This window comes from Petaurus breviceps, unplaced genomic scaffold (genome assembly GCF_028583685.1).
Source record: "Petaurus breviceps papuanus isolate PSGF00001 unplaced genomic scaffold, PetGlider_PUasm1.0 91133, whole genome shotgun sequence".
In the NCBI taxonomy this organism is placed as follows: domain Eukaryota; kingdom Metazoa; phylum Chordata; class Mammalia; order Diprotodontia; family Petauridae; genus Petaurus; species Petaurus breviceps.
In genome coordinates this window covers 9,445,034-9,466,288 of record NW_027187419.1, presented here as the reverse complement: position 1 = coordinate 9,466,288, position 21,255 = coordinate 9,445,034, and the positions used below count along the sequence as shown (strand labels likewise).

General features: G+C 41.6%; 1 protein-coding gene across 2 annotated transcripts in view; it reads right to left on the bottom strand.

The window, feature by feature from the left end:
* The window catches only part of ARHGAP20 (Rho GTPase activating protein 20), a 176,209-nt gene extending 156,466 nt beyond the window's left edge, over positions 1-19,743 (bottom strand). For both annotated transcript variants that reach the window (XM_069080433.1, XM_069080434.1), the window contains exons 1-2: positions 19,352-19,743; positions 1,541-1,623 (exon numbers count right to left, since the gene is read on the bottom strand). In XM_069080433.1, coding sequence (XP_068936534.1) covers positions 1,541-1,623; positions 19,352-19,456 — 188 coding nt within the window. In that variant the 5' untranslated portion in view covers positions 19,457-19,743. The remainder of the gene's footprint in view (positions 1-1,540; positions 1,624-19,351) is intronic.
* Positions 19,744-21,255: the final 1,512 nt, after the last annotated feature.

The window sequence follows — 21,255 nt, the reverse complement described above, 5'->3', positions numbered from 1 at the left end:
TTCACCTTGGACCCTAGTTGAGAACTTGTGTAGTGCTTTTAATGACCCAAAACTGTCCCCAAAGTCCTTCCTTTCAACACTAATATTCTCCCAGTCATGATGGGTGATGGAACTCTTTGATCTCAGGAGAATCAAAATTACATAACTCAGGGGGCAAGAGAAAGACACATGGTATAACAAAAGAGGCTTAATCACACTGCCAAAATGTACAAAAGGTGGTCTAAGAGACATTCCTAAAGACACATATGTAAGAACAGACTATCAGCTGGTCTGTGAGAACAAGAGATATCAGATAATTACCTGAAATGGTACTCTAGTTCCCCTAAGAACTAGTGCTTTGGTATAGTGAGCACTTAAGCACTGTATACTGGAATTTTTTTTTTAAATGAGAAGAGATTCTTTAACCCATCTGTTGACTCCTCTATGGAGGATTTATGGAAAGGCTTGGACAAGAACTGCATGTGATGAAAAGTTATCAAGGGGGTTTCAACCTGCCGTGGAGGGGCTGCCCACACCAGCAAAATCAATCACAGTAGCAAAGCAGGGAAGATTCTGTCAAAGTCAGCACAAGCATAGGCAGCACTGTTCAGTTTAAAACTCTACTTATAATCTAGGGTGCGCTGTCTCAAAATTTCAATTGTAGAAAAAGTCATTTTAAGCAAACCTGGCAAATTAAGATTGGAACTCAAAAGATGGATAAATTATGGGGTGAATAGCCTCTTTTCAAAAGAATTCACCATAGTGTTCTCTGAAGACCAGTGTCCCACTATTTTTAAAACTCAATTCAATTAACAAAAATTTGTTTTCTACACAACTTTTCAAAAGTACAAGAAGTGTTCATGTTTCACCATTCTATAGATTTTTCCCCATCGTTTATCCAATTTTGCCAAAACATCCTTACATTTAACTTTCCGGAAGGTAATCTATCCAATTATCAGTAAATCCCATTCCAAAAGGAACTTAAATATACCCCAGTGGCCCTCTGGCACATGGCTAAAATGAGCATTTTAACCTTACTGATGACACCCATCTACCAAGGTAAGCTGCTTAACTGAAACTATATGGGGTCAAAATGCCTGACTCATTGTTAGTCTTTCCAAAGTCATAGAATTCTCAGGCTAGAAGAGACTTTAGGCAGAATCTAGACCAATGTAGTAATTTCACAATAAAAGGCACTAAAGCACAGAGGGTCATAATTAGTAAGTGTCTGAGGCTGGATCTGAACCGAGGTCTTCCTGATTCCAGGTCCAGTCCTCTATCTACCGCACTACTTAGCTGCCTCAGTATAACCATCTCAACTCATTTGATACAGACTGATGCTCAGAACTCACATAAAGGAGGCACATCTTTTATTGTAACTCAAAACAGAATCAAATTTTTCAGTATTATGAGGCAGAGAATTCTATTGTTCAGAAGGGCCTAGTTACATACAGAAATCCCACTAGAACCAAATTCTTCATCCAAATTCTTGATCCTCTTTAAACAAGAAAATCAAAATTCCCAAAATACTTCAAGCCAAATAGAAATAGTCTTGACTCACTTGCTACTGGGCCGTTTCTGCAGGGCTTTGTCAAGGATGAGGGATGGAGCACTCCTTCTCCTCTCTGCTAGTGTTTTCATTTTCTGGAGAGAAACAAAAGCAAAGTGAATACCACAGAGACAGTAAACAAGTAAATACATATGCCTTTGCAATTCAATTAAGCACGATTTTAATGACCCCTACTGTGTGCTCAAGAGGGCAGCTAGAGGGCTCAGTGGACAGAGCACCAGGCCTGGAGTTACGAAGACTTATTCTTCCTGAGTTCAAATCAAGCCTGAGGTGTATGACTCTGGGCAAGTCACTTAACCCTGTTTGCCTCAATTTCCTCATCTGTAAAATGAGCTAGAGAAGGAAAAGGCAAGCAAATAAGGTCATGACGAGTTGGACACAAGTGAAAAACAACTGAACAAATGTTCTCATTCCTGGACTAGAGGTTAGGAGAGAGTGGAGGCCCTTTAAGAGCTAACTTAAAAACCAACCACAACCCCCAAGGACCAAGTAAGCTTCCCTCCTCCTGACTGAAAGGTGATGGACTTGATGGATGAAATAATTTTTTTTAAACATGGCCAAAGTGGAAATTTATTGTAATTGACTATGCATATTTGTCATAAGAATTTTTTTTAAAGGAACACAGTAGTAGAAAGTAAATGCTTTTTATTTTCTGAAAGATGTGTATACACATATACACACATATAGCTTATAGTCTAGTTGAGACTTCAAAAAACTAACAAAAATCACAAAATAGGTGTGGGAGGGCTGAGGGTAGATGGGGAACATTACTTGATAGGGGCAAAGGCAAAAGATGTCAAGTACTATAAAAGGTCAAAAGAATAGAGCTGGGTGCTAATGTAGGGTAGATAGAGTAAAGAGGGAAAAAGGAAAAAAAAAGACATTACAGGACCTGGGAACCATGAGTAAAATGTGGAGGCAAGACTCTCATTATACATTTTTGATCCTCTTTCAAAAATAAAAATAAAACCCTGAGTTACAAGAAGCCTAGAAGCCAAGTAAAAGGTAGGGGCACCAGGAGTCAGATCCCAATTAAAAAGTTGGACAGTGAACATGGAGAGCCAAGCAAGATTCTGAGACTGAGTTAACCCTTTTCTCAACCCATTAGAGCTAAACATTGTGGACACTTCAGTTCTTGCTCCATTCCTTCACAACTAACACCTTATTCCCTACAAGTGCTCCCATTTAATTCCACTTGCCAGGTCCTATTCTAGACACAATTAGGGAATTGGGTTATACCCTAAAGAGGAAAAAAAAAACAAAACAACCCAGTCCTCTGGCTAAGGCAATAGTTTAACTCCACACCAAGATCCTGCTTGATTACCAGCATATAGCAGATGCTTAATAAATGCTTGCTGATGTATTGATTGTTTGATTTCTGGCTGCCCATACATGTTTCTCTGTCTGGGTGGACTGCTGCTGCCTGGGTTCCTGATCCCTGCTGCTCCAAAAAAAATATTTTTTAAAGAGAAGCAATAATTATGTCAGAAAGTCCAACCTCCACACGGGAGTTCATATTATCCCCTCCCCCACTTGTTCCTGCATCCATCCCTCTCTTCTCTGTTGGACCTATCTATGTCAACTTTTCAGGACCCAGCTTGAGTCCTCCTAATTTCTTGTTCTTCTGATCAGCTATTCTGCTGTTTATGGTTAGTACCATGTAACACAGTGACATAGTACCATAGTACACAGTACTACAGTTATTAATTACTATGGTTAGGTCTATTCACTCATTTGGCACACATAACGCACTTCGTAAAACCAATCAGTAACAGCAACAACTAACATCTGTGTAATGCCTTAACAAAGTGCCTTTCTCATAGCACCCTGTTAGGTAGTTAGTGCAAGTATTATTCCCATTTTATAGATGAGGACACTCAAACTTCTAGATAGAAGTTAAATGACTTGCTGGCAATCCCGATTTCTTCTGACCTGGATTCTGTTTTTATTACTTATGTTTTGAGCCCTTTCTCACCTAATTGTTCTTCTGATCTCAGATTTCTACTTAAACTTTCAAACCATGCAGTGTGACACCATTTATCAATAAGCCCACATTTCTCAACCCTATTCACTCCAAGGTCTATTTTATTTATGCTTGATTCTGCCCTTGCCCTCAAAACACACTAATTTATGAAATGACTAACATATTTAAATACTTGAAATAGTTAAACAATATAAGATATGGGATAAATATATAATTCCATGTGGGATAAATATATATGTAATCACTATATGTGATAAATATACAATCATATGGATATATTATTTTCTTAGTCCTGTGATTTCTATGGTTACAAGAATATTCTGAATGAGGAAACTTCCTTTACAGGCAAATGCTCTTTGATTTATTGCATTACAAGAATTGCCTGGGGCCTTATGGTTTTAAATGATTTGGCCTGGTCACTCAGGTAGCATGGCAGTGGAGAGTGTAGAATTCAGGTCACCCCAACACCAAGACCCAGCTTTGTAGCTACTGTATGAGGCTGACTCCTGATAAGTATAATGAATAAATGAATTGGAGGCAGCTTGGTAGCACAATGGATAGTGCTGGGCTAGGAGTCAGGAAGACTCATCTTCCTGAGTTCAAATCTGGCCTCAGACATTTACTAGCTGTGTGACCCTGGGCAAGTCACTTAACCCTGTTTGCCTCAGTTTTCTCACCTGTAAAATGAGCTGGAAAAGGAAATGGCAAACCATTCCAGTATCTTTGCCAAGAAAACCCCAACAGGGGTCACAGAGAGTCAGACAAAACTAAAATAAGTGAATTCTATTTGGACAATTTGCCACATTCAAAATGCAAAATATTTCTTTAGTCTATAAGTACCTCCAGGGACCAAGTCTCAGCAATGTCTGGCCTACCATGGAATGCTCAGTAAACAGAATGGATATTAATTATTTCCAAAAAAGATGCACAAAGTATAGGAAGTTAGGGTACTAAGAGAATCTCTAAAACAATGTTAATGATTCAGTCTGTTTCTTGTCTACAGCCAGTGACAAGTCAGGATTTTCTTGTTTGTGACAACCATTAGAAATGTGATACATGGAAAAAGATGGAGATTATTGATTCCTATATTGACTTAGGTAACACTGACTATAAGAAAACATGTCAGGACAGGTTGAGGATATACTTTTATCGGCCACTCTTGGTTCACAGCATTTCACTTTGAGGAGAGGGGAAAGACTAGAGTTAGATCTTAACCACCCTGTTTATAAATAAACTAAATAAACTGGCAGCTTATACCAGAACACTTGCTGATCCTCAGCTTTTTTCTTGGTTCCATAGTTTAACATCCAATAGAATCTGACCACTGACAATTAATTATTGAACCTCAGAGTCTTTGGGTGAGTCAACTTAATCTCTCTGGGCCTCAGTTTCCTCTGTTGAAAAATGAAGGAGTAGGGCAGCTAGATGGTGCAGTGAATAGAGCACCAGTGATGGAGTCAGGAGTACCTGAGTTCAAATCCAGCCTCAGACACTTAACACTAAAATTAGCCGTGTGACCTTGGGCAAGTCATTTAACCCCAATTGCCCTCCAAAAAAAAAAGAAAAAAAATGAAGGAGTTGGATTACATGGCCACTGAGGGCTTCCAGTCGGAGAAATTCAAGAACAGGATTCAAAGCCTTTTTATGGTGATGTCCTACTAAAAATCAATAAGCACTAGAAATATTCGGAATAATATTAGAGAATGATAGTGGTAGGAGCATGAGCCACCTATCCCACTGGGACATCTCCTAGGACCTAAAGATATTTTGTATCTATGGAATCCTAATAAAGCTGCCCCTAGCCCCAATATTCTAACTTCTTTATAGGTCCCACGGAACAGCAGGCCCACTGCCGCTACCTAGCCACTCACACCTCCCCACCCTCAATATCCTAACTTCTTCATATACGCCTCACTGGGCTCACAAGAACAACAGGTGTGTCCACAAGCTGATATTCTCACAGAACAGCAGGCGTGTCCATGTGATGGGATCCCAGCCCCTGCCTCTAGCTAGCCACTGCCCCCAGACCCATTCCTCATATTTCCCACAGAAACAGCGGGTGTGTCCATGCACTCAACCACAACCACATCCATCTAGTCTTAGACAGGACCACAATAATCAGCCAATCAGAAAGCAGAACCACCAAGATGCCACAGCAGGATGTGGAGCAGACCTCCAAACAATAGAAGGGACTTCCCCTAAGTAGGCACCTGTTCAGTAACAGTAAAAGCTGTCCTTTAGGTGAACTTATGACATAGAGAGGCTTATTATATCATCACCAAACATACATACATACATACATGCCCCCCATGGGTTTTTCTGTATGCAGTGTGGGTAATCCCATGTGCAGTTTCACTGTGGCTGGAGCCTAATTCTTTAACAAACCCCTCCAGCCTTTTTAATATTCACAATTTCTGTTATGTAATTGTATCTTTAACCTATAAAAATCTTTCTTCCTTTCTCTGAAGTTGCTGGTTCCTCTAGGAACCTATCCCACTCAATGAGGGGAGGCATCAATCTCAATAAATATGCCTATAGTTGGATTTGAAGTAGTGTGACTCTGAATTCTTTGAGATGGTTCTGCCACAACATATCGTGAAACTGGAACAATACTACAAAGAAGATTTTCCTTTAACAAACAAAAATCTACTTCTTTCTTTGCTGTTAATCAATCAGGTTTGAAAAAAGTACCTCATTGATATTAATGCTGGTAATAACTTAACATTTATATACCATGTTTCCCCGATAATAAGACACTGTCTTATTAATTTTTTTGGACAGAAAAACACCAGAGGGCTTATTTTCAGGGGAGGGCTTATTTTAATGAACATTGACAGCAATTTTAATAAACAGGTAAATGTGAACAAAAAAATGTACCTTTATTCAATAAGCAAATCACTGGGGAAGAACAGAATGACGCGCTCACTGCTGCAGCTCTGATTGGATGCAGCTCGGAGCGCGGCGTGCGTTTCACGGGGGGGGGCACAATAATGTAGCGTGTAGCGCAGGGGATCACCTTCAGTACAGTAGCAATCTCAATAGGGCTTATTTTTGGGGGAGGGCTTATTTTAGAGGAATCTTACACAGTAAGGGGAGGGCTTATTTTCGGGATAGATCTTATTATCGGGGAAACACGGTAGATCTTTCAAGGTGAGCAAATACAGAGTATCCCAAAAGTCTTAGTGCAGTTTTAAATTTTAATATAAAAACTATTCACTTAAAGATTAAAACTGCACCAAGACTTTTGGGACATCTTGTATATTACCATATGCTGTTTTCACAACAACCCTCTAAGGTAGGTACTAGTATTATCCCCACTTATCAGATAAGCAAACTGAGAGTCAGAGAAGTTCAGGGATAGTAAGAAGGACCTGAAGTCAGATTCCAAACAAGAACTTTCTGACCCTAAGTCCAAATTACTCTATCCACTAGCCCCATCCACACATCGGTCTGTGGCTAGAGCATATAATTTAGTGGACAATAAGCAAACTGTGGGTTTCTTCCATTTTTCAAAGACAACGAGCCTGTAAACTATTTGTAAAAGCTGGTAAATAGCAAGCCACTAGATTTGTAAGAAGGTAACAGGATTCTTTTAAACCCTGCTCCATGATTCTAGCTCAATTATCTCAACAAGGTTTTGACTTCTGGCTAAACTAACACTTCAGATAGTGGGCAGATTAGTGAGTGATTAGTGGGTAGCTAGCTTCTTTTTACTTGTGATTATGTCCTACCCAGGGTTACTTAGCCAATCCAGGTAAAGCAAATGCTATCTGCCTACAGTTAAAGACCAGAGCACAGGGTATGTGCTCCCTTCTAGGGTTAAAATACTCTCAAAGCATGACTTTACCAATGCCTTCTTTCCATGGGACAATGAGGACATCTTCTTGGAATATAATCTTTTTTTCTTCTATATAAGGTAGTGTCGAAGGTACTGCACTGTACTTTACTATATATTATATAAACAGGCATTAAATTAAACCATACAGTTAAATTCTCCTGACCAACATGGGAAAGTGCTTCCTTTTCCCCTTCCCCTTTAAAAGGCTTCATAAGATTATGATTCATAACTTACTTTTCTTGAATGTAAGAGGATAAGACTATAAGTAAGCAATTGCAAATTTTAGATGGAATTGTGAAAATGCATGTTTCCTGTCACATATTAACAAAAGTAAAAAGTCAACAAGCATTTATATGTGCTCGCATGTAGTGTGAGTATGGCACTCAATGCTTTAGGCACTAAGGACACAAAGAGAGAAAAGAAACAATCCCTGCCCTCAGAAAGTTTCTATTCTTATTAGATTCATGGAACCACAGAATCCAAAAGAGCTGGAAGGGACCACAGAGGCTATCACTTCAAATGACCAAGAATCTTCTCTGCGAAATCACCCTATCAGGTGTGATTATTCAGCCTCTCTATTTGAAGAACTCCAAAGAACTCATTATATCCAGAGAGAGCCCATTAGGGAAGCTAGATGGTGAAGTGACTAGAGCACCAGGCCTGGAATCAGGAAGACTCACCTTGCTGAGTTTATAGCTGACCTCAGATAATTACTAGTTGTGTGCCCCTGGGCAAGTGACTTAACCCTGTTTGCCTCTGTCAAATGATCTGGGGAAGGAAACATCAAACCACTCCAGTATCTTTGCCAAAAAAAAAAAAAACACCTCCAAAAGGGGTCACGAAGAGTGGGACACAACTGAAAACGACTGAACATGTGGAAAAAAAGAATTGATTAGTTCTTGCTGTTAAGTCATTTCGGTACTGTCCCAACAAGTCACTTTGGACACAACTGAACAATAGCCTGTTACATTTTTAACTGGCTCTAATTGGAATAAAATAAGTTGATAATAGCTGAATTTGAATGTAATACAAGCCTGATATCTACTGCCTATGCCTTATAAGCAAAAGGGTGAGAAGCTGGAGGGACAGAGGAGAAACAGAAGGCAGATACTCTCCTGAATTACAAGGGGGTTGTGTGTGTGAGGGAAGTGTGCCCAGGCCACAGAATGAGTAACTTAAGGAGACTTTTAAAAGACCTAAGTTGAAGTCTGCTCTCATGTTCCATTTCTGAGAACCACACTTATATCCAGACAGGAAACAGGTTGACTTCCTTTTCTTCTTTTAAGTCTCAGTTCCAATCCCATCTTCTGAAACAGGCCTTTCCTGGTCCCCTTCCATGTTAATGCTTTCCTTCTGAGACTTACCTCCCAAATTACCATATGTATGTGTGTGTGTGTGTATATATATAATTTGTATGTACATAATTGTTTGCATATTGTCTCCCCCTTTAGCATGTTCCCTTGCCTTGGCTAGCCCACATAGTAGATTTCTGTCCTCATTAGATTAGAGTACCACTGACCAGTACACAGAGGCTACTACCAGGGCTATTTCTGCTGCTGGGAAGTCACTTGTTTTCTTTGTCTGTACTAGGATTAGAGGAGACTAAAACAAAAATCATCAATGGAGTGGGTTCTTTCCTCCAACCAGAACTACTGCTGGTTGCAGGAATGGAACTATAACCTCTGCTCCTTCTGTCAGGCCACATTCCAGCCTTTTGGCCCCCTGAACATTCCACAAAAGTTAAGCCTTCACACCCCACACTCTGACACTGCACAGCCAATTCTACCATAAAGTAAACGATGAAGACCTCCTCCATTCTAAATCAGTCCAAAAAGCTCTATCACAATAGCTACCATACATGGTATTTGCTCCAGGCTTCATTTGTCAGCAAAGCAATAAGTTATTAGAAAAAAGATTCCTAGTGGTTCTGAATCAGGACCCATTTTCATTATCTATTGTAAGGATGGAGTAGGGAGGAAAGGAGCACAAAATTACCTCAGACAAATTTCACAAGATCATGGATTGAGGGTTCAAAGTGACCTCAGAGGCCAACTTGTGCAACCTTGACATTTTACAAACAACAAGCTGCAGTCCAGGAAGGATGAATGACTAGCTTAAGGTCACAAAGGTATTAAATGGAAAAACTGGAATAACCCAGGCTTCTGATACCAAACCCAGCATGCTGATTACACTGAAGTTTCTCCTAGGGTTTTTAGGAAGTCACAGGCCTTTCAGCTGGAAGTGATCCTTAGGTCAGGTAGTACAATTGCCTCACTCTTCAGATGAGGAAACTAACTTGGAGAAAACTAAAGGAACTTGACCATAGGTAATTAATGGCAGCAGCAAAAAGACAAATCACCCATTCAGCTAACACAGCCTGATCCAATGGTATTTCCTCACAGTCCTACATAAGATTACACCTTAGTCAAATCCTGCTTCTAAAAGCTGCAACCTCCAGCAATTCACTTCTCTGGGACTCAGTTTCCTTACCTGTAAAATAATCCTATGACAAAATGACCACAGTAACACTTTAAAACTAAATTCCAAGTCACCTCTGGCTACTATTGTCCTTCAAAATTAATCTAGGTAGCAGCCCCAGTTTTGGGTAAAGGAATTTCCTTGACCAAAGAAGTCCCCTTCTGCAATTCACTTCGTCATTCATAAAATGATGGGGTTGGTTGTGCTAATTGGTCTCCTTGGTCCCTTTCACCTCTCAATCTATGCTCTTGTGCTATGAGATATCCTCTGATGCAGAACCTGAGTCACCTAGTCTTCCGCTAAAGAGGAAGGGACCCTTCAGGAACAACTCTACTCAAGCTGGAAATAGGAGGGGATTTGTCTGGTTTGACCCCACTGGGTAAAAATTATAGGGTGGCAAATTTTGTGCAGGAAAAAGAAAAACTGCCTAACAATTCAAGCTGTCTAAAAGTAGGATTATGTGCCTCAGTAGGAAAGAAGTGTGGTTTCCTCCCTGGAAATCTTCAAATAACAACTTGACTACCTGTGGGGTAATCACACAGTAGAGACTGATAGGCAGACTGTGAGGCAACTCACAAGTCTAAGATTCTATGATACAGGAACAGATTTCACTTTATTCCTTGGACAGGTGTATTCAGTTATCTCATCATCCTTGGTTGAATATCAGCTCTCTCATCCCTCCCTAAACTCACCTATTGTGTTCTGAACATAAAGTTTTCAGGAAGGCCTGGGTTCACTGGTTTTGTGGCCTTGACCTCCCTAAGTCTCACTTTTCTAATCTGTAAAAGAGAAATAACAATCCTTCCAGGGATATGGTACCGATATACATAAAGCACCTTGAAAACCTCAAAGTGCCAGATGAATGCCTGTTACTGTTCAGATGAGACTTTTCACTAAAACCAAACTATAGGGAACTGGTGAGACAACATGGATGATAAGTTGCTCTAATATAGTGAATTATTTATCATAAAGTCAGTGCAATATGCATTCACTACAGCATGCTGTTTTCGGTATCTGACCGACAATTGCTATTTTACTTGAGGAACTTCTGACTATTATACTTTATCATTATTTGCTTATACTTAAAGAGAGCTTTATAGTTACCAAGTGATATAATATACATACATACACATATAAATTATCTCATCCAAGCCTCACAACTCCACCAACAGTACAAGTATTATCATCCCTATTTTAGAGTTAAGGAAACTGAGGCACAGAGTGACTTGATTTAAAGTGCACAGCTAATGGCAGAGCCAGAATCTGAAGATAAGCCCTTTAACCCCATATTTATACCACTAAAGCTCTTCTGCCCCAGGGAAAGAGGGAATTACATTTAATGCTTAACAACTCAGTAAGAAATTGCAGTAGCTTCTTGTTATTCAGTCCTGTTCAACTCTTCATGACCCCATTTGGGGTTTTCTTGGCAAAAATACTAGACTAACTTGCCATTTCTTTCTCCAGCTCATTTTATAAATGGGGAACTGAGGCAAAGAGGGTTAAGTGACCTGCCATGGGTCAGGCATCTAGTAAGTATCAGAGCCTGATTTGAACTCAAGAAGATGAATCTTCCTGATTCCAGCCCAGGGCTCTAGCCATAGCATCACTCAGCAGTAGCACAGATATTACCATTACCATTCTGAAGACTCATATGTTGAGAAAGGTTGGGATGGCCAAGGACACAAAGGACAGTCCTTGTCCTAAGGCCTGGTTCCCAGATTTAGAACATCAGCCCTCTCCTACTATACCACACTGTCTTGTCTAATTACAAAATGTATAACAGACACTTCCTTTAACTGTCACCATGGAAAAAACCCACAAATTTCTCTGTTCTACCACCCACAACCTTTTGAGAACAATAAATTATTTCCTCTTCCTTGAGCTAATAAATAAATCACCATTGTACTCTTATTAAAAGCCATAACAATCCTGGCAACAAGAGCTTCTTCCTAGAGTCAATAAAAGATCTTACAAGGGCAGAAAAATGTAGAGCTGTTTCCCACGTGCATGCACCATAGCAGATTTCTCAGAAACGTGTGATTCCATGTGTCCACACACATAATGGTCAAACACAGCCCCATGAGTTTGTGCATTTTGAGCCTACTGTGATAAATTTGGAGAATGTGTAAAGCGTTCTGGTAACAAACAAGATGGCATTATAAGTAATGAAACCAGGCTAGCCAGCCACCCCAAAAGGAATTGCTTTACTAAAACATGTGAGACAGACAGACACTCAAGTGGGCAAAAATCAATCACAAAAAGCATGCCAAAAATAATACCTGACATTTATATGAGACTTTAAAGGCAGCAAAGCAATTTTCCATACTTCATTAGATCCTCACAAGAATCTAGCAAAATAAGTCATATAACTAATGAGTGTCAGAGCTGGGATTTGAACTCAGGTATCCCCTGGCTGACCTACATCACCCATCCTTCTCAATAGTATTTGCTACTAATATACTAATTAGAGGGAAAGGCACTTGAAATACATCAGGAACAAAAAGGGTGCTGGTTGCTAGGGAGACAAAGATGAAAAGTAATGTCATCTTTTCCATCAATAATCTTCTAATCTAGTTTAGGGAAGTATGAGGCATGCACAGATAATAAAGAGTTGTGGTATCATGAGGTCAAAGGGAAAGATTCAGGCAAAGTACTCTAGGAAAATTTGAAAAGGAAAGAATATTTTCATTTGATGAACTCAGGGAAGGTGACATCTTGGTAGAGCCTTAAAGAATAAGTAAAGGCAGTCAATATGGTACAGAAGTGAAAAGAACACTGGGTTTGGAGGCATAGAATCTGGGTTTGAATTTTGTTGCTTCTCTTAAAGCAAAGTGATTTTTTTTTTTGCTTTTTGGAAGACAATTGAGGTTAAGTGACTTGCCCAAGGTCACATGGCTAGTTTTTGTGTTAAGTGTCAGAGGCCAGATTTGAACTCAGGTCCTCCTGACTCCAGGGCCAGTGCTCTATTCACTTCACCACCTAGCCACCCCTTCAGCAAGTCATTTTGTTCCTCTAGGCCTCAATTTCCTCATCTGTCAAATGAGATCCCTTCCAGCTTGAAATATATAAGCCTGTAATTCCAAAAGGTAAAGATAAGGAAAGATTAGAGGGCAGCTAGCATTACTGTGAGGGATAAGGCCCCAAACCTGTCATTTTAATGGAATTGGGAATTCCTGGATAAAAAATTTCCTTCTACCAATATAGTTTAGCACTTTCTCTGAGATTTATAGCAGTCTTAGAGAGTTACTCAGAGAAATCCGAGTTAAATGATTTGCCAAGGGTTGCCCAGCTAGTGCATGTCAGGTGGGACATTAACCTAATCTTCCTGGCTCTGAGGCCAGCTCTCTATTCATTGTACCCATGCTTCTCAGTGTTAAATGAATAAAAAAATCAGCATTTATGTCAATAACATCAGACAATATTCAAGAACCAGAAACAAGTAGTCAGAAGACCTGTGAGAGCATAAGTGGGAGTCCCAACTTCAACATGCACTCTCTGTATGACTAGTGAGCAAGGTGTTTGCTTAATTCTCTAAGACTCAAGTTCCTCATCTGTAAAATGAAGGTGGTCTAGATGGCCTCCATGCCCATATGACCTACAATTACCTTAATAAACAAGTTCTTCCTTAGACTCTCTTACTATTTCCTTAAGTGGCACAGTGGCTAGAATACTGGCCCTGGAGTTAGGAAGACCTGAGTTCAAAACACTCTAGTTTTGTGTGATCCAGGGCAAGTCATTGAACCTTTGTTGTGAGGATCAGACTAGATAATATTTATAAAAAGCGCTTAGTCTGGGTGCCTGAATTAGATAATAATTGTAAAAAGCACTTTGCATTGTGTCTGGCACATAGCAGATGTTATATAAATGCTTATTCTCTTCCCCCCATAACAACTCTGCATCCTGCTTACCTTACAACTTGTCTCCCCTTCAGACTTCACCTTTGTTTAGAAGAAATTAATTTTTATTCATTTGCATATGCTTAAAGGCAGTCATGAAATGTTAGCACTCAGAAGACCCTCACAGATTTTTCAGTCAGTTGGATCCTCTTATTTTATGAATGAGGAAATTGAGACCCAAAGAAGGGAAGTACTTTGCTAAAAAATCAGAGAAATAATTAGTGACAGATCAGGTTGGAGATCATCCTCTTCCAAATCCAACTATATTACAGTTGATTTGATATATTTTCATATGTAATTGTTTTCTATCACTGCAAAAATATATTTTCCCTGTCTTTTGTAACACAATCCCCCCACTAAAATTCAAATTTTTTAGATGTGACCTTGGGCACCATTGAGAATAGTGACACAGATAGATCTCAGATAAAAAGTCCCAAGTGTTTCTAGGCAAATGACTATTGGAATAGTACAGTGCCTGTCAGTCTCCTGGACTTAGATATACAGAGTATCCCAAAAGTCTTAGTGCAGTTTTAAGCTATTTAAACTTACTCTGAGGAAATGGTGAAGCTGCCCTTCTATTGAATAATTGATCAGGCTGCAACCCAACTGTCCAAAGCAAAAGCTACAAATTTGTTTAATACTTCTTCATTATCCCTAGAGAGCTTTCTATAGAACAGCACTCACTGCCTTCAGAGCAAGATAAATACAAGGTGTCCCAAAAATTACCTACTATGTGCTAGATACTTATATTCTCCCATTTGTTCCTCTCAACAGTCCTGGGAGGTAGGTAGTATAATTATCTCCATTTTGTAGTTAAGGAAGCAAGTAATTTGCCTATAGTCATGCAAGTAGACAGCAGCCTAAGTGGTTTATTTACATTCTTTGGTATAGTTCCATCAAAGCCATAAGCACAGTCTTTCTCAGAGTCATGAGTGAATAACAAATTCTACTCTAACCTTCCTAGATTGTCCATGCCAAATGAAAAAGAGGCACACAAGGTCAAATCTGGATCTAGGAGAGTTCCAGCAGTGCATGCCTCCAGACATATTTTGATTTGGAAAGTGTGGGCAGAAAAATCAGAAATAAAGGGTGCAATTGCAGCTGCTACATTTAGACTCCTTTTGCTGCTAGTAGATTTATTCAGTTTTCAAAATGTTAGAGCTATTTTAGCATCATTTTTGGCTTGGCTGTCTTCCCCCACCTCCTTTAAAAAAAAGAAAAAAAGAAAAGAAAAATGAGTAGCTTTCAATCAACACTGACAGGTCAGGATTCAGATTGTTTTGGAGTAGAACACAAAGGCTTCTCAGAAGGCACTTGTTCTAATTGGCTTCTCCATGTAACTTCAGAGCATAACTGAAGAGTCAAAACTTGGGGACTTCCCTAGGTGCTCTCAACAGCTAAAGCTCACAGAGCACTTTCCTCACAGCAAACCTACAAGGAAGGCAGGTACTTGCAGGTAGGCTACATCACCAGCCCAAATGGACAAAGCTAGTGACAGAGTAGGGATTCAAACCCAAATCTTCTGACTCTGACTCTAAATTTCAGGTTTCCTTTCAAGTCACTGGATATGACATAAGCAACTAGGTGGTACAATGGATCGAATGTTGGACTTGCAGTCAGTTAGATTCGAGTTCAAAACCTTCCTCAAACGCTAGCTTTGTAACCCTGGGAAAGGTTCAGTTTTCTCATCTGTAAAATAGGCATAATAATAGCACCTAATTCACAGGGTTGTTATGAAGATCAAATTAGCTAATATGTAATAAGATGTATCCTTGCTGTTGTTCAGTTGCGCCCAACTCTTCGAGACCCTGTGGACATGGGACTTTCTTGGCAAAGATACTGGAGTGTGCCAGGGTCACACAACTAGCAAGTGCCTGAGACTGGATTTCAACTCAGGTCTTCCTGATTCCAGGAATATGTATATGTAATTATATGTAATATGTGTGAAGTATATATGTAAAGTGACTTGTAAACCTTAATACCCTATATAAATGCTAGTTATTATTATCATTATATGAGGTATAACTAAAATATGAGATGACCTTTTCTTTTCTTTTTTAAACAAACATATCAGAACTCAGAGAGGCTCTATGGCCCTGAGTAGAAGTGCTAAGATCGTTGTCAGAGCAACAGGGTTCAAATCTGGTTTTACTACTGTCTGTGTGACATTGGGCAAGTCAACTTCTTATGACCTCAGTTCTCTAAACTGTAAAATAAGAGGATACAATTAGATGATTTCTAAGGTCCCTTCCCTTTATAAAACTATGATTCTATGACCTATTATCCTATGAACTTTTATATGTATATTAATGCTGCCTTCTAAAGAGTCCCCTTGGAAGGCTATTCTACAAGCATTTTTTGTTCTCTGTGACAGGCACTGTACTATTCCAACAGTCATTTGCCTAAAAACACTTAGGACTTTTCATCTGAGATCTATCTGTGTCACTATTCTCAATGGTGCCCAATGTCACATTTAAAGACCGTGCAGACATTTTGAAGGTGGCACTAAATGGTCTGATTTAGACTCAGACTATTTTTGAAACCATAAATTTCCAATTCAAAAATCTTCCTTTTAGAGATGAAGAAACTCAAGTCCAGATGTTAGTGACGTAAGGTAATACAGCTAGCCAGTGGCAGAAAAAGGACTCAAGCTTTCTGACTCCCAGTTCAGTATTTTTCTATGACACCTGTCTTTATTCCATCCCTTCTGAAGTCCTCAATAGCTAAGATTTCAACACTCAGAAATATAGGGATGATCATTCATCAGAGTCTAGAACAATGCAGAAACAACTGACTCGAATTAAAATAGTTGTCTTTCAAAAACAAATTTAGGACAAGTTAAGTCAGTTATGATAAAAAATGGCCCAGTCATTCAAAATTACTTCCCTATAAGGATAAGAAAAAAAAAGAGAGAGGTGGGAGTGAGAAGCAAATAAAAGTTCTGGGATACAGCAGCCCATTAAAGGTTTGTAAAGGAGGCAGGGTCAATGCCTTAAGGAAAAAGGCAAGGCAGATTTTAAAAGAACATAGAAGATGGTAAAGTGGGATTTTCTTTCATTTGACAAATTATAATGGTAGTCTTTAATGGTATGATGCACACTTAACACTCATTAATCCATTAAGGCAGAAGGAGAAAAGAATTGAATAGAGGATGATGAAAACAGAGCTGGAAGGGACCTGATCTGCCTCATTTTATAGGTGAGGAAGCCCGGGAAGCTAGCTAGGTGTGATTTGCCCAAGGTCACACAGGTAGAAAAGCATTAGAGGTGGTATTTGAATCCAGGTTCCCTCAATCCAGAGACAGTACTCACCCCACAGTACCATGCCGCCGCCAGAATTTCTCATTATCTTATTTCTTGAACGGAGACACCCAATTACCAAATGACTAGCCAACTCTACATTTGGCAAAGTTATTCCCAGGCCCCACTTGATGAAAGTCTGTTGTTTACTTATCTCATATAATCACAGGATTTAGAGCTGGAAGAGACATTGGCAGTAGTCCTGGACGTTGAAGTCCCACCCCCTCATTTCAAAGATGAGGAAACTGAGGTCTAGAGGGGTGAAATAATTCCCCCAAGGTCATGCAGTTCGATTAGAGGCAGGATTCTCAGCTCAGGTCCTCTGTCACCAATTCCAGTGTTCCTGACCGTACACCAAAGCTGGGAGCATTCCTTTTGGGAAGACCAGGACATTCAAGCCACATATTAGCCCCCCCCCACCCCCACCCCCGAAAAAAAAGCACACAGAGGTCCTTCCCACTAGGGACTAACAAGCATTACCAGAAATACATCATCATCTTCGTGAAATGCTCTTTGACAGTGAGTCAAAGTCCCTGACTGCAGTCACACAATCCCATCCTTATAGTACCCTGGAATCTAGACATCCAGCCCTTAAGGGGCTCAGCAAATGCCTTTGCACCACAGTCTTCTTATTCCAACGGGCAGAGAAGGGTTCACGGATTACCTTTACAACCAGTCAAGAAAGAAAACTAATTCACTCCTTTCCTAAGTCCACTCAACCACCTAATCGAACCTGGTCGGGAAGATTTATGAATCGAAGCAAAATCAGGACCCGAAGGCTTGTCTGCATAATCCCCTCAGGAACTAGTGGTATTCACACAATTCTTCAAGGATTTTTTTAAGGAGATGGCTCCTCACCTCTGGCCCTTAAAACCCTAAGTAAATGTGAACTATTATTACTATCACTGAAAGTTATGGTTATTAAAATGATCAGTGCCTCGATTGGTCCCCAGAGAAGCTGGACTGGTACCCCTCAGTCTAAAACTAGAATGCCCAAGCAATGGGATGGTTCTGAAAAACAGGCTCTGCTAAGAACTCAATAATCAGTCTCCTAGAAAGTCTAGAGAGGCAGGTAGGGCTAAAATGCACTTGCTTTTGGGAACGGTTCCAGGTGAATATGACAGATCAGAAAAGATCCGGCTGCACCTTGGCTGTGTTTATCCGAATGAAAACCTACAACTTGTTCAACGTTTCTCCTCCCGTCCTCTGGAGTGAACCTAAGACACTCTCATTGTCCCCGGCCCTGGCTCTCACGCGCCTCCCTCGCCAGACCAGCAGGAGGAAGGCTCTTCACCAAAGGAATACCTTTCCTGCCAAAGGGGCTAGGAGACTGGAGGCTGGAGAGGACAAGGTGAAGGGCAGAGGAAGCCACCCTCAATTAAGAGGGTGGCTCCGATTCTGCCCCCGGGTCATCTACTACATCCAACCCCTTGAAACAACTTTGACTCCTCCACCAAACCTCGGTTGGTGCGGTCACAAGGTTACTCGAAGAAATTTACCCAGCCCACCGACCCAACTTCTAGTTGAGACACCATATAGCTTAATACTGACCCGAACCCTGGATACGGTGGGAGAGGGGGGGACGGAAAGAGACGGTAGAAGCTAATAACATACAGAAGACATCCAACCCAGGCAAGGTGAAGAACTGGAGACAGGATCAAATACCAAAGCCAAGTCTCTTTAGCCCGAGCAGCAGTTTTTGGGAGGAAACGCATTGTTTAGCTGGGGAGGAGGGCGGGGAGCTGCGGAGAAGCAGATTAGTAGATTGGCTAACCTCGAAGCCGACCGCAATTAAAGAGTCGTGCACTGGAAGGGTAACCCCAGGGAGTATGGAATCTCGCAGGCAAATGGGAGGGGGGGAGTCCTCTGGGGGAAATGACATCTTCCCCCACCCCGATATCAGAAGCTTATACCCCAGAATATAGGGATCGGAGCTGGAACTCTGATCCTAGCAGAGGATGGAGGAGGGAGGTGGGGATCGGAAGAGGAGCTGTAAGCTAAGATGAAAAAGGGGACTTGGAATATGGGTGAAGGGGGAGGGAGGTAAGGAATGGGGATCTTTGCTAAAGGATGCAAGGGGGAAAGGAGGTGACACCATGATAAAAAGAAGAAAATGGGCTTGGACTAAGGCAGCTAGAAACAGAGAACAGGAGACAGAGGGTTCCTTATGCCGGAAGACTGGGGTCATTATCCTTATTGATAAAAAGTCCCGGACTCCCAGCTCACGAACAAGGTTTCAGTGGGTGCTTTTCGTGCGGGGCTCGGAGGTGCACAGAGCAGGGGGAGACTATTGGTCAAGGTCCTCACCTTTTTGCTCTCCGTGTCACCCACGATCCTGGACTCTCCAGTCAGAGAAGAGGAGCGCCCTGGCTGCCCCCCCAGAGTCTCCTGCTGGGGGGACATCGCTTCCATGAAGAAAATCCCAAGCAAATCCCGCCCTTGCGCGGGGAGCTACTCGGTCATATCTTCTCGGGAAAAACGGTCGGAGGGAAACGGGAGATAAGGTTGGAGAGGAGCGCACACCTAGGACTCGAGGCTCAGTGAGGGCACACGCCGGGGGGCAGCCACCCCAGCTAGCGTTCCTCCCGTCGGGGCCATGTAAAGAAAACCGCACTCGGCTCTGCCGCTTGCTAGAGAGGATTAAAACGCTGCAGGAGAGGACCAGCGCCGCCGCGGCGCCGAGCCCCGCCCCTGGGCCCGCCCCCTCCCCCCCACCCGCCCCCCCCCCCCCCCACCCAGCCTGGCCCCTTCCTGCCCCCGGGCCTCCAGCTTCTGAGGTTTGGGAGCGCGCGACCCCGCACGCGCTTGCCTGGCATCTAGTCTCCGGGCGCAAGCCACGGACCTGCTTCTCTCTGTTAAGCACCTAACTGATCTCGTCCATCTCCCAAGGATCGGATGTTTTGTGACTCAAGCAGGGGCTTCTGGTGCCAGGGAAGGCGCTCCCGCTGCCACCCCCTCTTTCCCGAATGGACCAGCGCCCCTCCTGAAAAGCTTCTTTACGAAAAAAGAAACCACCCAGTACTCCCACTCCATGGAGCTGGGTGGAATTCTGCTAGAATTGAATTCCCAGCTAGTTCTGGTCCTATGCAAAGGCAAGAGACATTTTTAGAGTCCTCTCCCTTCCCCTAGCATTTATACTTTGCAAACTGCGGATCATTGAACAAATTTGGGAAGGCTATGGGATCATCCAATTTCTTGTGCAATCAAAAATGTTACTTGCCCTGGCAAATCTTACTGGCATTTGTACACATCCATCCGCGCCTCTGCACAATTTCCATAGAGGAGGCGTGCTTACTGGAGGGTACCAACACGTGGGCATCCAAAACGCCAGAGGGCATTTAGGAAAATTCTGACAGAGATGGCTCTTTGAAATGTGGCTTAGCTATTGAGAAAGCTACAATATGTGGAAGCCTTTATCAAATATCAGGTCCGAAATCACAACTTCCTGCCAACCTAAATTCTGGCATAATTTTTCAAGGTCACAACAGAACTGGAGGGAAGGGAAGGAGCAGAAAAGAGAGGAGGGGATCTCTGGATTAGGGCGGAGACCCACTGCAGTTTGAGTCACTGCTTTCTGTAAGAGCTGGCTGACTTGATCTGGTCATTTGGAAGGTGGCATTCTTTGAGCTCCAACCGCACAATCACAGTTTGCCAGTGGTGAGGAAGGGCATATGACAGTAACAGGTTGTTGGCTGGCTGTCTTTCTGGTTGAACGAAAGAAAGAAACCCAGGTTCCCGGAGCCTTGGGCTAAATAAAGTTACCAGGCCAGGTTTCATAAGAATAGGTCTATGCTGGCCCTATGCCAACTGTGAATTGGTGTACAAAAGAAAACACACAAAAACACCTCACCTCAAACTATTTATTGTGGAAATAATGAGGAGGAAATGTTCCAGCCCATTTTAAGCCCAGTCCACACTAAATTGTTTAAAGTAGGCTTACGTGAGCTTCACAGGCCTGTACATTATTCAGGCTTCGAGAGTTTTCTCTGCTCCTCTGTCCCTGCTTTATAGCTAGTGCCTAGTTGGATTTCACAGACACTTGCCCATCTAGTTATGGGCATTATAATCTTTTGATCTAGATTTGCAAAAATGGTTTTGCTGTCACTTTTCTTTTTGGTTAGAGGCCCTACTCAGTGGCTGTTGTTCTCTTGTTTTCAACTCTTCAGGACCCCAAGATACTGGAGTAGCTTGCCATTTCCTTCTCCAGCTCA